The sequence below is a fragment of the Wasmannia auropunctata genome, unplaced genomic scaffold, assembly GCF_000956235.1.
Source record: "Wasmannia auropunctata unplaced genomic scaffold, wasmannia.A_1.0 LD336035.1, whole genome shotgun sequence".
Classification (NCBI taxonomy): Eukaryota; Metazoa; Arthropoda; class Insecta; order Hymenoptera; family Formicidae; genus Wasmannia; species Wasmannia auropunctata.
Window position 1 is genome coordinate 366,756 of NW_012026855.1, and position 14,485 is coordinate 381,240.

General features: G+C 39.5%; 1 protein-coding gene across 1 annotated transcript in view; it reads left to right on the plus strand.

Moving 5' to 3' along the window:
* The window catches only part of LOC105452239 (zinc finger protein ZIC 4-like), a 32,135-nt gene extending 20,059 nt beyond the window's left edge, over positions 1-12,076 (plus strand). The window contains exons 2-3 of the mRNA XM_011693185.1: positions 9,561-9,730; positions 10,991-12,076. Of these exons, the coding sequence (XP_011691487.1) occupies positions 9,561-9,730; positions 10,991-11,332 (512 nt within the window). The 3' untranslated portion in view covers positions 11,333-12,076. The remainder of the gene's footprint in view (positions 1-9,560; positions 9,731-10,990) is intronic.
* The last annotated feature ends 2,409 nt before the right edge of the window (positions 12,077-14,485 follow it).

Consider the following 14,485-nt stretch of genomic DNA (forward strand, 5'->3'; position numbering starts at 1 on the left):
TCTATAATTGTATTCTTTAACACAAACTTATTGTACCGATAAAAAGCATTAGCGCTGCATTAATCTTTGCCGATACATTGCCTGATATACATGCGATTTATTTAATGTGCAACATAGCTTTATGTCGAAATACTAAACCAATATTGCACTCACAATCAGCAATAGAAAAAAAAAGATTATCCTGATAAAAAAAAGTAATATTCTAAAAATTTGAGAATTTTTGTTTCTTTTTTGTATTGAATTTTCTCATTTAGTCTCATCAACATTATTAGTTCACACTTATTTAATAAACGGAATAATCTGATAAACGGAAAATAATTTTTCATGCGATCGAGGAGAGATCTTTTTTTTGCATGGTGTCTAATGAAATTCCTCCAAGATTACTTGCCGTTACCACAGCAAGGTTAATGTATCTTCTTACTTGCTCTTTCGCCAATATACTCCCTTTTCTCTGCCATCCCCTCGTCCTTATATTCTCTCAAGTATCCGTCGCGCGAGGTTTCCCCACTTAATCCTGTCCGTACGTAAATCATGAACTTCCTTCTCGACGCCTGCGAGGGTATTTGGCAGGACTATCCACGAAAAGAAGGGGGGAAGGGTGAGACGCGCAAGAATGCGGACGAGAGCAAATCGAAACTTTTGTGGAAAACTCTGCTTTCCTCACACGAAAGCAGCTTGTCCGTGGTTTTTCTTTTTATGAATGGATAGTGAAAGTTAAAACGATGTAACCGAAACAGTCCTATCATCGATTTGGACTCGCAAAAATCTTTAAGGATCGGCGAGGTGTGTCCGAAAAAGGAAAAAGCGGTATATTAAATGCGTGATACAAAGGGGCACGGGATATTGCAAAGAATGGCCCAAAGGCACGAATAGTTTGAAATACTATCGGACAAGGAAGAAAGAAGGCGAAGAGGATAGCTCTGTGTGTGTGTGTGTGTGTGTGTGTGTGTGTGTATGTGTATTAGTGTGTACACTGTTAAATTCATAGTGTCAAATTATACCCAATTTCATTTATTTTTAATTATTCCTATAAGTCGTCACTACTTCTTCTCAATATTTAATTTAACTAAAACAATGGAAGTTAAACAATTTAACTCAAGAAATTTGTTAAATTTGACTCAAATTTAGTTTACGCACAGTTAATATGAAGCAATTCAATCACGGAAACAGGTGATTAGAATGTTTTTTTAACCATGTTTTGTATGAAAGTACTTAATACATTTTAATACACTTGGAAGTCGAAAAAACGAAATATTAATCAAGGATTACTACTGCTTATTTAACAATGTGTGTGTGTGTGTGTGTATGTGTGTGTGTAGTGCTACTCCAAATACAATTCGTCCTGATTCTTGAAACCCAAAAAGCTAATCCTCGGCGTTTTCTTTTGACCAAACATTCCTCCTCTTTTTTCAATTTTTTCTTTTCCCTCGAGACTCTCTCGCTTTCCCGTTTCGTCGCCTGTCGTGAAAATATTACAAACGTAGACGATCTTTCGGCGATTCGAGCTAGGCTGCGGTGGAAAGCGCCTTTGGGGTTCATCGGCGGATTCGACGTGGAAAAGCTCCCAGATCGGACAATAGATCTCTAACAAGCCCTCTGTCGCGTTTGTGTGCATCCATACATACTCTCCTTCCTGCCTTTCGCGGTGCCGTTTAGCACCGGTATACAAAGCTATAACAATACGCCGCTGAGTTCTGTCCCGTGCATAAGCCCACCGAGGCCTATTTTCGTTTTTCTTTAAAAATCTCGAACCGCGCTGAAGCACGCGGGACCGGCGTCTGTTTGCACGCTTCTCCGAAAAGTGCCACTGCGCAAAAGTTGACAAGACTTTCAGTAGCTCTCAAAGTAAGGGATAAGGGGGCGCGTGTACTTTTCGCTTCAATGAGAATCTTTGATCCCTCTTAAGGGTCCTCGAACGAGGGCGTTTGTAACTTTCGTTTAGAGAAACACGCAAGTCAGAATCTCGTTGATCTGCGATTTTCAGTTAAGTGGAATTAAGGCACAGAAAACTACATAACAAAGTTATTACGTCATAACTGTGTCAATTGTAAAGGTAAAAATCCTCCAATATTAATTTTTCGAGAAGACTTTCGGAAGATATAAATGCTTGTAAGCAAAATCAAGTAGAGGAATGAAAAATACCTCATATTTTGTTCTGGATCAATATACAAATCGACTTTCCGTAATAATTCCATTGTTCAATCGAGAGAGATGCACACCGCAGTTTTAATTTCACAATCTAAACCAAGATGAGCAAAAATTTTACGAGCGGTCGAACAATTTTCAGAGACGCGTAAAATGCAGAGACACGGTTCCTGCGTAGCAAAGATGTACAATCACAGGTTAGATATGTGCAAAAGATATTCTATACCGTGACAACTATATATATATATATATATATATATGTTATATACGAGGTAAACCCGAAAAAAACAATCATCTTCCGCGAATAAATACGATATACATATACTTTGCATGCGAAGAATCTCTCCACACATCCAGGACCGTACCCGACTGCCCCAAACGAAAAACAAAATCTCGCATTTACAAATTTGCAATTAATTTATATTTACAAATAAGATACACGATAAAATACCGATTATAATTAGTCGATTTAGCGAACAGTGGCTATACAATAATTTCTGAAAATTATTTAAGAGGAAAGGAACTTTAAATATAAATGGGATAATTAGCCGCACGAAACGGTCGTCGGATTAGCCGACATAATCTGGCAATCATCCACCGGTCGTGCCGCATCGCCCCGAAGCTCAGCCCACAAAAATACCGCAAAGAATTCTGTGAGAACTGTACCGATTGTCCTCGTACCGGTTTCCTTGGAAGTGATAGGTCGACCGGATACCGACCCTGGTAACTCTAGACGGACAACCGGGCATACCGAGTCCGTGGCGCCCCTATCTTTTATGCCAGCAGTTTCTGAAAATCTCTGAGCTTGATCTCTCTACCCCGGATTACAGCCAGAGCGCGGGAGCGAGAGGGTCAGAGGGACAGAAAGAAAGGGAGAAAGAGAGAGGTGGTCTGAGTGTGGAGGTCGTGCGACGAGCGAGACGGCGAGAGGGAAGGCCGGGAGAGAGATTGGTTGTCAGCGACAGCAGCAACCGCAGCAGCGGCAGCAACACGTGTGCGCGCACTGGACCTGGCGGCGTTTACATAAACACGTATAAACGTCGTGTAAACTCCGGCGCGACACCAATCCCCCGCATTCTAGAGGTGCGCGTGTGCGTACGGCTCAACGCGCGTCGGTGAGAGGGTCCGGCGACGGTAGCATCCCCGGGCTCAGATAACCGGGCGAGGATATACGACTCTAAACTGCACCTACGTGCGCGGACGCTCTTGGGCTACCGAATTTTCAAGAAGTCGCGACAGAATGTCAAGATAGCGACGGGAAGGATGCGCCGGGGAACCGGATCAAGGATGAGAAATGTCCGGTTGACTGGCGATTCTCGGTAAAAACTGACAAATGTCGTACTGGAGGAACCGGAGAGCTTCTGGTTGTTGGAGAGATATTTAGTCCCTAAACATGTCCGGTCTCCAACCGCAGGAAAAACATTTTCATTAACAACTGCACAAACAGATTACGGGCAGAAAGTGGAAAACACGGAATTTTCGTGCTATTATACTTGCAAGAATCCGATACGTAAACAAATCTGGAACAGTGCGATAATTTCTGAAACGGCTTTAGATGGGAAAACGAGATCCTGCCTAGCTTCGTCAGAACGTTATTTGGGTCAACCATTATCTTATCCTAACGCGATCTGGAGGTAGTGGCCTAACGTGCTTTCCAATAGACGTCGGGAGGTGGATATATCATGGAGGCCCCTCCGTGGGGCACGGGCGAGGAAGATACAGTGTTGGAGCAAGCGCGTGAACGAGAGAAAAGGAGAGATGACAGAGAAGAAGAGAGGGAACGAGCAAACACTCGAATTACTTTAGCAAAGAAACATCTGCCGATGGCGCTCTCCCTTTCAAAGCCAACATGGCGGAATGATCGGCGCATCAACCGGTAGTTACGTTTACCCACGGATCTGCGGTTCTTTTTTTTCCTGTATTGCGCTCTTCTCCCTTAGGTCGATTCCCACCCTTCATTCTTTGCTCTTCCTCGTGCGCGCGCGCGCGCGCGCGCGACCATCTTTGGCAAAAAAGTTCAGTTGCGTTTTCGCAGGAAAATCCCGAACGTCCGTCTTCTTGCCCTCTCTCCCTTTCTCTCCCTTCTTGTGTTCGCAGTCGAGCGCTCGTGCGGAAGAGGAAACGCTTTTTTCACGCTAATACAGATTCGGGATCTCGTTCCGTCGCGTGATCATAGTATCGCGAACAAATCTGTGGATACCAAACATAGCAGGTGCTACGCAAACGTGCCGCGCCATCGGGACTCCCGGGGTGACCCGAAACGACAGAGGCGATCGGAGATTGGTGTTGGATCTCGACCGTTCAGTTCCGCAATCTCTAATAAAGCAATATTTTTTGAATCTCGTTCAATCCGAACGAACGTAGCATCGGTGGACGATGATTAACGTACAAAGCGACCGATTTCCATTTGCCGAATAGCAGAGATGAAATCATCCTCCCCGTGGTGCGCTCCGAGATTTTAATTTCTCCGGAATGTATCGTACGTACATCCGGCCCTCGTTAAATCACTCACACTTCCTCAGTTTTCAATTTCTTCCTACCGTGGAAAAAATCACCAATCTCTCTTTCGAATTGCTCGACGGAGAATGAACAGCAGATTGCGCGTCGCAAAGAAGACAAAAAAATCGGCCGATTTTATCGATCGTAGATTATTTGCGCAACATGAAGTGCCTCGAGCTCACGAGTAGATTCAATATCTAGAGATCTTAAACCGTGGTAAGATCAAGTCACAGCGATTTTGCCGCGACTTTAGTATCTCCTTGGTCGATCGCGATGACTGAAATCGATATACATTTGAGGAGAGCCTCCAGGATTTCCTAATACCGAACGTATAACAAGAAAATTATCCACTCGAGGGGCCTCCAAAAATGGAAACGGGAATGTGTAGAAGAAGAGGAAGGTTGAAAGGTCACCGTAAAGATGGGGAGGATAGTTTTCTCGATCCGGTAAGGTTCGCAACAATGTCCGGTGGTCCCAAGACTGGTGTCCTCCACGAATACAATGGCCGCGAAAAATCATCCATTATCCGCGCGAGATCCACAGAAGGGAGATGACGAGAGAAAGATGGAAAGAAGATGGTGAGGTTGCAAGTTCAGGCCCACGGACAATGGCGTACGCCCATATATCACCCGACTGATTTTCCCGAAAAATGGAATCAATGAGTCTTCCTCGAAGGTGCAACGTAGAAAAGGTCGGATTCTGTGCCGGTTTTCTAGTCAGCTTTTCGACCTGGTGGAACACTTCCGATCACATTTTGACCATTATGGAAGACGAAAGTTTGTTCAAATTCTTAGCGGAAGTACGACAATTTGAATACTTTACAAGACTTTACTTTACGAGATTTAAGAAGTTTAAAAACTTGGGAATAAGCAAATCGATAATATTTTGAGAATAAGAGAAGAACAAAGGAGAAGAAATAATTTATATATATTATATATATTTATATATATTATTTTCTATTTAATATTTTCAATAAAAATATAAAAAGAAATAAAAAATAAAGAAAACGAATAAAAAAATCATTAAAAAAGAACGGATGATCAAAAAATAATACATGTATAATAACAGTACCTTTAATTATTCAAAATTAAAATTTGCGCAGTCCCCATATGTATAAGACTTTTTATATATAATCGCTTAAAATTATACATGGCGTATATGTAAAGACAATTATTTGACTTTTAGAATTTGTATAGATTAAAAATCAATACATTTTTTATGATTCAGTAAATAAGAGATATACGTACATCTTTTGCTTAGACGTTCCATCTCCCGATATAGATGAAGTACGGACTCACGATCTAAATCTAGCCATCGAACTCGCACATTCCTCCATGACGCCGATGTATTATAGATATATACACATACAAATATATATACTCGCGCGTGTATATCGCTCTTCGATTCCAGCCATAGCCAAAACGATTATAATAACTATTTTATCCGGCGCGGATCTGGGCCATTGTGCCTCTCCATTCTGAAAGTCATAACACGGTGCCTGTACTGCCCTTCGGGAACTGCCTCGACTGTGTTCCCCTTTTGGCTGTGCTATACCACGGTGTAACCTGGTGCACCATGAATTTCAAACACACATACATACACGCACGTAGAGAGGTATGTATGCCCAAGGATGCGACCGCGGCGACCGGCACACGTTCAGACCCTTCTGTAACTACACGTGTCGCGCGTATGTATATGTGTACCTCAAACATGCAAATGTATTGTGATTGTATATGCGGATCTGAGTATCTACATGAGTATGCGTGACGACACACGACACGCACACGCAAACGATTATCTTCCATATGTACGTACAAGTACAGTGAACGAAATGTGTGCACGGAAACTTGCGTTGTCGTACACATAGGCTGTCTTGGAACTACGAAACATAATCTTAATGATAGATTATTTATCATTCTGTTGTTATTTAAAGAGAGATTTCAAGAAATTGAAGTGATAATTTTGATAAAAATTATTTCAATCCCCAATTAAAATCTCACATAAGTAAAATTTATAAATTCAAATATTTTATTGAAATTTATTTTAATTTCGCCTATCAAATAGCTCTTTGAAAACAAGGTACTTCACGAAAAGTTCTTCAATCTTACTTGCTTACCATACGAAAACTATCGATTTCTTGACATTTTAATTAAAAAAAATGAAGTAATCGAAGATTCTCTTATTGCAGTTGAAGGTTGCAATTTTGAGACACCCTATATTCAACCACTAGCGATCACGGTCTCGCGCTGACACCGGCGCACGCATACGCACGTATGAATACCCGCGTCTGTGTACGTATCGCGGCGGTGGCACACATCGACCACCGGCAATATTTCACGGCATATTGTTGCCATCTGCACACGCAACCCTGCGCGCACGACAGAATGCACGACGTAGGAGAGACGCGCGCTTTTATTTATCTGCTATTTATTTGCCAACGCGCGCGCTACCGAAGCGCGGTATATACCCCCCCGACTCACGACCCTGCCGGGGACAGATTTGAAAAGTTATTAATCGTTCTGTTTTGGATAGGAGTGCCACGGCACTCCGGTCCCCCCCCCCCCTCTTCCCATCGACAGACGAGCTCCTTTTATGCGAGCTGCCGGCTAACCAGACGACGATGGCGCATATTGGCCGTGCGAGCGAACGTGCCCCCTTTCGATCGGCTCGAGAGGGTTCCTCGAGGTGTGAATCGATGGGTGGAGACAAGCCACAAAAAGTTGAGATCAAGTCAACTCGTTCGCGAGGCGAAGGGAGATGGATTAAGACGTGAATACGTCCGCGTGCACGGTACATCGTTTTGCTCGCGCGAATCATAAGAGAATCGAACGTTATTTGACTCAAAATATTGCGAACCTTGGGTTTATCTTTCCTCACGAATATGTATAAGCCGATTCATAAATATTCACACGCGGGAAAAAAATTTCTTGCGTACCGTAAAATGCAATATCTAGATGGTGGATACGCCTTTTGCGATCGAGATAACGAAAATGTCGTAAAGTCCGACAATTGAAATCTTTCCGGTGGCGAATAAAGAAACGGGAGTTGCAGCGTCGCGAGATAAGAGGTGACGCCGGTGCGTGGGACCGTTATCTCCACAACTTCATAAATATTTAAGACGCCTGCTTGCGTATGATGCCTGCACAGATGCCCGGGCCGGCAACGTCCAAAACAAGTTAAATATATAATCTGTATCGTGATGATGTGTATCTTCCACGATGATACGCCGTAATCTTAACGTATGATTCACACGTATGATGAATAACGATGTCGCAATGTCCGAAAATTTAATGAGGCTTCTACAGATACACAAAGCCGCTTACCCAACGATCAACTGCAATTTCATGCTTCGTAAACAGATCGTCTCTAACGGAAAGTAAGGGAAACGACGGTTTATGCTATCACTTTTATAAGGCGAATCTATTCACTCAGTAATTATTTGCCCTATCAGGGTGGGTACTCAAATTTTGTAGAAGAATTCCCTGAAAATTCCCGGATTTTCCAGGAATTTTATTCAAAATTCCAGATAAGATTAGAGAATTTCTCAATACAACTTTAAGATATATTAGGCACTAAGAGTTCTAATAACGTATAGAACTTGATGCGTGAAACAATTTAATCTTCTCATATGTACAATAGTTACATCTCCCTACAAAATTTGTCGAACGTAACGAAAGTTTTTATATGGAGATGTAACTACATAAGTGAAGATTAAATTGTTTCACGCACCAAGTTCTGCGTTATTAGACTCTTAATGCCTGATTATTATTTCCGGATTATCGTTTTTTAGATTGAAGAGTTTTCAATATATGTCAATTTTAAAATAAATTAACTTTCAATAGGAAGAGCACACGTATGGGACCATGTTTACTTTCTAAAGGGATAAAATTAAATTTTAAAAATTCAAAAAATTTTTCTGAGTACCGGTAAAATTCCATAAAAATCTAAGATTTTCAAGGGTAGAAATAAAATTCCCTAAGAATTCCAAGTTTTCAGAATTTTGCAGAATTCGTCGAATGAAACAAAATAAAAAATAACAAATTTTAATATTCCTTTATATTTTATATTTTACATTTCTGAAATATTTTGAGTAATTTTTATATATTTTTTTATATTAGAATTTTCTAGAAAGAGGGAAAAGAAATATACGCCGATTCGAGCCCGCTCGCGAAACCGCTCCCCTCGGCACTCATTTCGGTTTTTTATGCGTTTCGGTAACACACATTCCCAATTCTAGCCGCGACTCGTCCCCGCAATTCGTCCAAGGGTGAGAAGCCGCCATTTTTCCCATAAAAAATCCGCCAAGTTCGCGCTTCCTGTTCGCGCGTCTCCGCTCTCCTCGAGAGCGCACAGCGCCAGGAGGAAGCTCCGGAAAAGGGAGTAGAATACGGGGGTGTGGACCGACACGGTAAAATATATTCCAGTCAACTTCCGTTGGAAATAAATAAGAGTCACGCCACGCGATCTCGCTGCGCCCCGACAACGGCGGCCATTCGTGTGCAGGGGACCTTATCTTTCGATATCTCTCCCTTCCCCTTTCACACCCTAGGCTAAGAGAAGCCATCGAGAGGAGTTCCGCCGCCACTCATCAAGATATACAGGGATCAAGATGGGACTCTCTGTAACGCGCTTGCGTAACCGCTCTTTAATTACTGAACACCTACGTAATTGTGAATTCCGTCTTCCTAATGACGTTCGCAACACGATGAGCGCTGATTAGCTCGTGATTAACTCCCATTATTCTTGATATTACTTCTGCGCCGTTTTGCGAGAAATTCTCGGAAATAAAACTTAAGTCAATTATTTCATTCCCCCTTTTGCGTTTTATGTCACACAATAATCCTTTCGTGAAGTATTACACGATACGTTTAATTGAAATAATATTAACTCTATGTTGTTACAATTTCTTTTTACAGGCGAGAAACCTTTTAGGTGCGAGTACAGTGGCTGCGACAGGAGGTTCGCGAATAGTAGCGATCGAAAGAAGCACAGCCACGTTCATACTTCGGACAAGCCTTACAATTGTCGAATCACGGGATGTGACAAGTCTTATACCCATCCTAGTTCGCTACGCAAACACATGAAGGTATGTCTTCCGGGGTCGAGTTAATCATGAAACTAGCTTGTCAGGCAGATGAGAATGCACTACTAGGAATTCGATCCTATCGTTTCACACACATTCGGGCTGCCTGCGTTTCGTAAGCTACACATTCAATAAACAACTTTAAGACAAAAAAGACAATGCCAGCACGAAAGTTTCTAATATATAATAAAAGCTTATAATTACACCAAATTATTTTAATAGATAACTTAATATATTATATAGATATATTATGTAGATAGATAATTTAATAATTTTTTGCGATTAACACGGAACATTTTTTATGTCTGAAAATTGCAAAAATAGATTAACTGCAGAATAAAATTAAAAAACATGAAAAAAATGCGTGGTTCCAATTGGTAATTAATCGCGGTCAATCTTAATCACATTTCGCTCGTATCAAAGCTTAGACTTCTGTTTCGCGTGTATGTTGCCGGGATGCTGAAGACCGCGTAAATTGTGAAACAAAACTGTGCGCCGTTCCTAAAACTACAGTGATTTTTTTCGCCCGAACGATCGCGGAATCTTAATAAGAAATTATCTCACAGCACGGAAAGGCACGAGAGGTAGGGAACCGTGCAAAAACCCAACTTCCGAGATACACGCGTGATAGGTCAGCTTCACCGGGAACGCTTTCGCTACTCCACGGTTTTCGCAGACGTGATTCGCGGAAGGCAGTCGTCGAGATTTGCTCACTGAATTATGAAGGAAGGACCAGAGAGATGGAAACGGATCTCTGATCCCCTTTGCTTTCGTACTGGACTTCTTGGGTCAGGCCAAGGTGCTACTCTCTCCGCTGATCCTCCGTGATCTCGCGTCTCGATATCGCCGACGATCGACTTCCAAGTCTCTCAACGTTATAAGTCCCCCCGCGGAAACGTATCGTATAAATCAAAAATATGTTTCGTATACTACACGAAAACGCGTGAAAGTTCTTCTGAGAAAATGATAACAGGTAAATTTTAACGATACATCGTGCAGTGGCACTTACGACCGAAAAACTTTTGTACACAAGTAATTATTATCCATTTGCTGGAAAAAATATATCTTTTGATCCGAATTTAGATATACATATAGACATAATACATAAATTTGACTACGTTTCGAAGCTTTTATATAAACAAACATGTAATATATCTAAGAAACATACAATTGCGATAAATATCTTTTTTACAATAGTAATGACAAAATTCGTCATTACGGTCGCTGTCTAATGCGAAATCGTTTTCGGTGTTCTCATTCCAGGTACATGGATTGACATTAACCGAGGGAAAAGTAGGAGGCGGATACGAGAGCGAGGGAGAAGAGAGCAGCAGCAGCGGGGGTAGCCTGTCGGTGACTGGTAACACGGAATCGCCCCAGCCACCTCCGGCTACAAGGACAACAACCAATCTTCCACCCACGAGTCGAACTCACGATCCCTCGATTCGCGGAGCGACGGAGGTGGCGGAGTGGTACGTTTGTCAGGCACCGACAGTCGGCCCTCAACCAGGGCCACTACCTGGTCCACCGCCGCCGCATCATCTTGGTCATCATTTCAATCAGTTGATACACCATCAAGCAGCCCATCAAGCAGCCGCTTATTAGGAAATATCGATAGGTCGAAGTTGTGACCAAGAGAGTCTTTCTAAAATCTCCGTTCCTATCCGCTCGCACCTCCGTCTGATGATGCGAAACAAGATTCCTTGCTGAGGACGAGTTACGTCAAAGAAGATGACAATCATGTGTCGATTTAGCAAAAATAATGCTTTGAAGAAATATTCTAGAATATACCTATGACGAAATTTCGTACTCATCATATATGAGATATGGTGTAATAAAGTGAAACAGCTCTGAGAATTAATCAATAAAGAGAGAAAAGAAACAGTAGCCTAGTAGAGCCAACACGGACATTAGTGCATAATGATTGACTAATATCGCATTGGTTTTACTATAAGTTATTGTTTTTTCCTTCCTTTATTGGTATATGATGTGTTAATCAGGCTCCATTGGCGCATTATATAAAGAAGCTCATGAATATTTAGAATGCATCAAGGAAAACGTGCTGTACACACCACTGCAACTGATTTTTCGAGGTAACTCTTATATAAATGTGAAAAAAAGTGTGAATGGACAAACATTTTTTAGTAATATGAGCCAAATTATATATCTATTTTGGTCTCAATTGAAATATTTATCAATTAATGATTATCAAACAAAAGAACATACAATTTACATCAACATAATTCTTTTGCGAAAAGTGCATTTTATAATTAGTATTTCTGTTCTAGACAGTATCATAAAATAACTCTATTTTCAAATAAAATTATATAATCTTTTCATATTAATCACAATTCTTCCTAATATTCTGCGTATATACATATAAATGTTAATGTAAATTAGTAAAGGATACTTTTTTAAATATTAAGTGCACAATAAAACACAAATAATTATTGTAACAATATTATAAAAATAATATTCTAAGCATGCAGTTGGTAAAAGACATATATTGCTTAATCTTTAAAAAATAGTAAGAAATATTAGAAAATGATAAAAATGATTATAATATATTTTCTTGAAATTATTTTATTGTAACACAATTATCTTATATGCAGGATATTAAGAGGATTTTATTTATATGAAAAAATCATATAAGTAAAAAATTTGAATCTGGAAAGTTATGCTGATTGTAAACGTACCAGTGGCTGAACGTATATCTATAGCTAAACAAGTACACAAAAATTTATTTTTAAATGATTTTTTTCATAATATTATAATTTAATTGTAATCTTTATATATTTTTACAATTAAATTTTGATATTATAATAAAAAAAGTATTTGAGATTAATAAATTTTGTGTTCTGATATAGATACATGTTCAGCCACTGGTACGTTTACCTTAAAATAATCTTCAAAACAAAATACCTGTGGTGTCTATGATGTTTTTCGATAATCACTACTTTTGAAAATATTTCATACAAAATTATACAATTCATCTTGTACAATAAAAAGTTAAATTTGTTGATTCAGGCTTTACTATAATATCACTGTTCATAAGTATATGTAGAGTAAAAATGAAGGTGTCTGCGTGATATAATAGGTATCCGAGTTATCGGTTAAGTCTATTAGAAACGTGGTCGATTTAATAAAATAATATAGAATTGCAAACATGATAATTTTAAGTTAATTTATACTCAACTCTGGACGAGTTGCGTAAAGATGCACGATCTGTCTCGTAATTTTGATGCGCGAAACATTGATGCAAGACACACCGTGATCTCTTGCAATGTTGACAAAACTCGTGATATTTGCTTGTACGAGAATTGAAAGGTTCAATAGGGCTTGCTGCAACATTGAGCTAACTCATGATTTTATAACATTTCATTAAAAAATGAAGAAAATAAATTCGAAAGTTTATTATTTCAAATTTTAGAATTTTACAACTAAATTCGAGAGCGCCTTCTATACGGCCACGGCTGGATCTCGATTCTCGGTGCCTAACGAATTCTATATGAATTTCTTAACTCCATGTTCAGCCGTTTAAACTGCGCACCGAACAAATTTTCGGACTTACAACGCAATTATTTAGCTGACACTGAGACTCTAGAGATATCATATTGATCTTCAATTGATCTTAATAAATTGATACTTATAAGCATCTTAAAATACTGAAAAGAACTTATTGCGAAAAATATTACCTCAGCCAGGATTTTAACCTGGAACTTCCCAATTTTTCGGGACGCAATATTTTTCGTAATAAGTTCTTTTCAATATTTTAAGATGCTTATAAGTATCAATTTATTAAGATCAATTGAAGATCAATATGATATCTCTATTCCAATCTACCTAAATAATTGCGTTGCAAGTCCAAAAATTTATTCGACGCGCAGTTTAATTGGCTGAACACGCAGGAATTAAAAAATTCATATAGAATTCGTTAGGCACCGAGATCCAGCCGTGACCGAGAAGACGCTCTCGAATTTAGTTGTGATTCACATACGCGATCCAGTTCAAATTATAATTATTGTTTGCATTATTATACTTTAGAGTTTATTTTCTCCGTTTTTTATAAAATGTTATAAAATGTAGGTTAGCCCACTGTTGCAGCAAGACCTCCAATTGTTCGGATATAAATCGGAATTTCGTTTGCTGTGCACTGCTTGTGCTAAGCCAGAGAGAAAAATAATTACACGGCATAGGTTACCAATGATCCGCGGTAACGCCGGATCGACCTCTATATTCAAAATGTCATTAGACATTGGAATCTCTGCGATGCAATATCTGCGATACAATTTTATATAGCCCCCAAATAGTGGACAGTGCTTTAGACAGCATCCATCAAAATAAATGAGAAACAAATTCACACTATGCTAATAAATTATTTTCGTTCTTTTTGTTAATAAAAAGTGTGTAGTCACGCTGCTCTCTGTCGATTCTGCAGACAATATTCAATTTGGCGTTTTAAGTTTTACAGTCTTTCAGAGACAAGAGTGCGAATAACCAAAATTAGAAAAATGGAAAGCGACAGGAATAATTTTATTTGTGCAAAGATCCAATAATTAACACAAATAAGCGAAAAAAATTTTATTCAGTCAGACAAAGCGCATCTTTGTGCCCCATAATTAAATTATTGAATACAATATTATTATATATCTCTTCGTGTTTATTTTACGACTGATTTATCGCGATAATCATCAATTGCCTTTGTGATCTGAATGAGACAATTGGATTTTTTTTTCATTGGTAGTAAATCATAGTAAG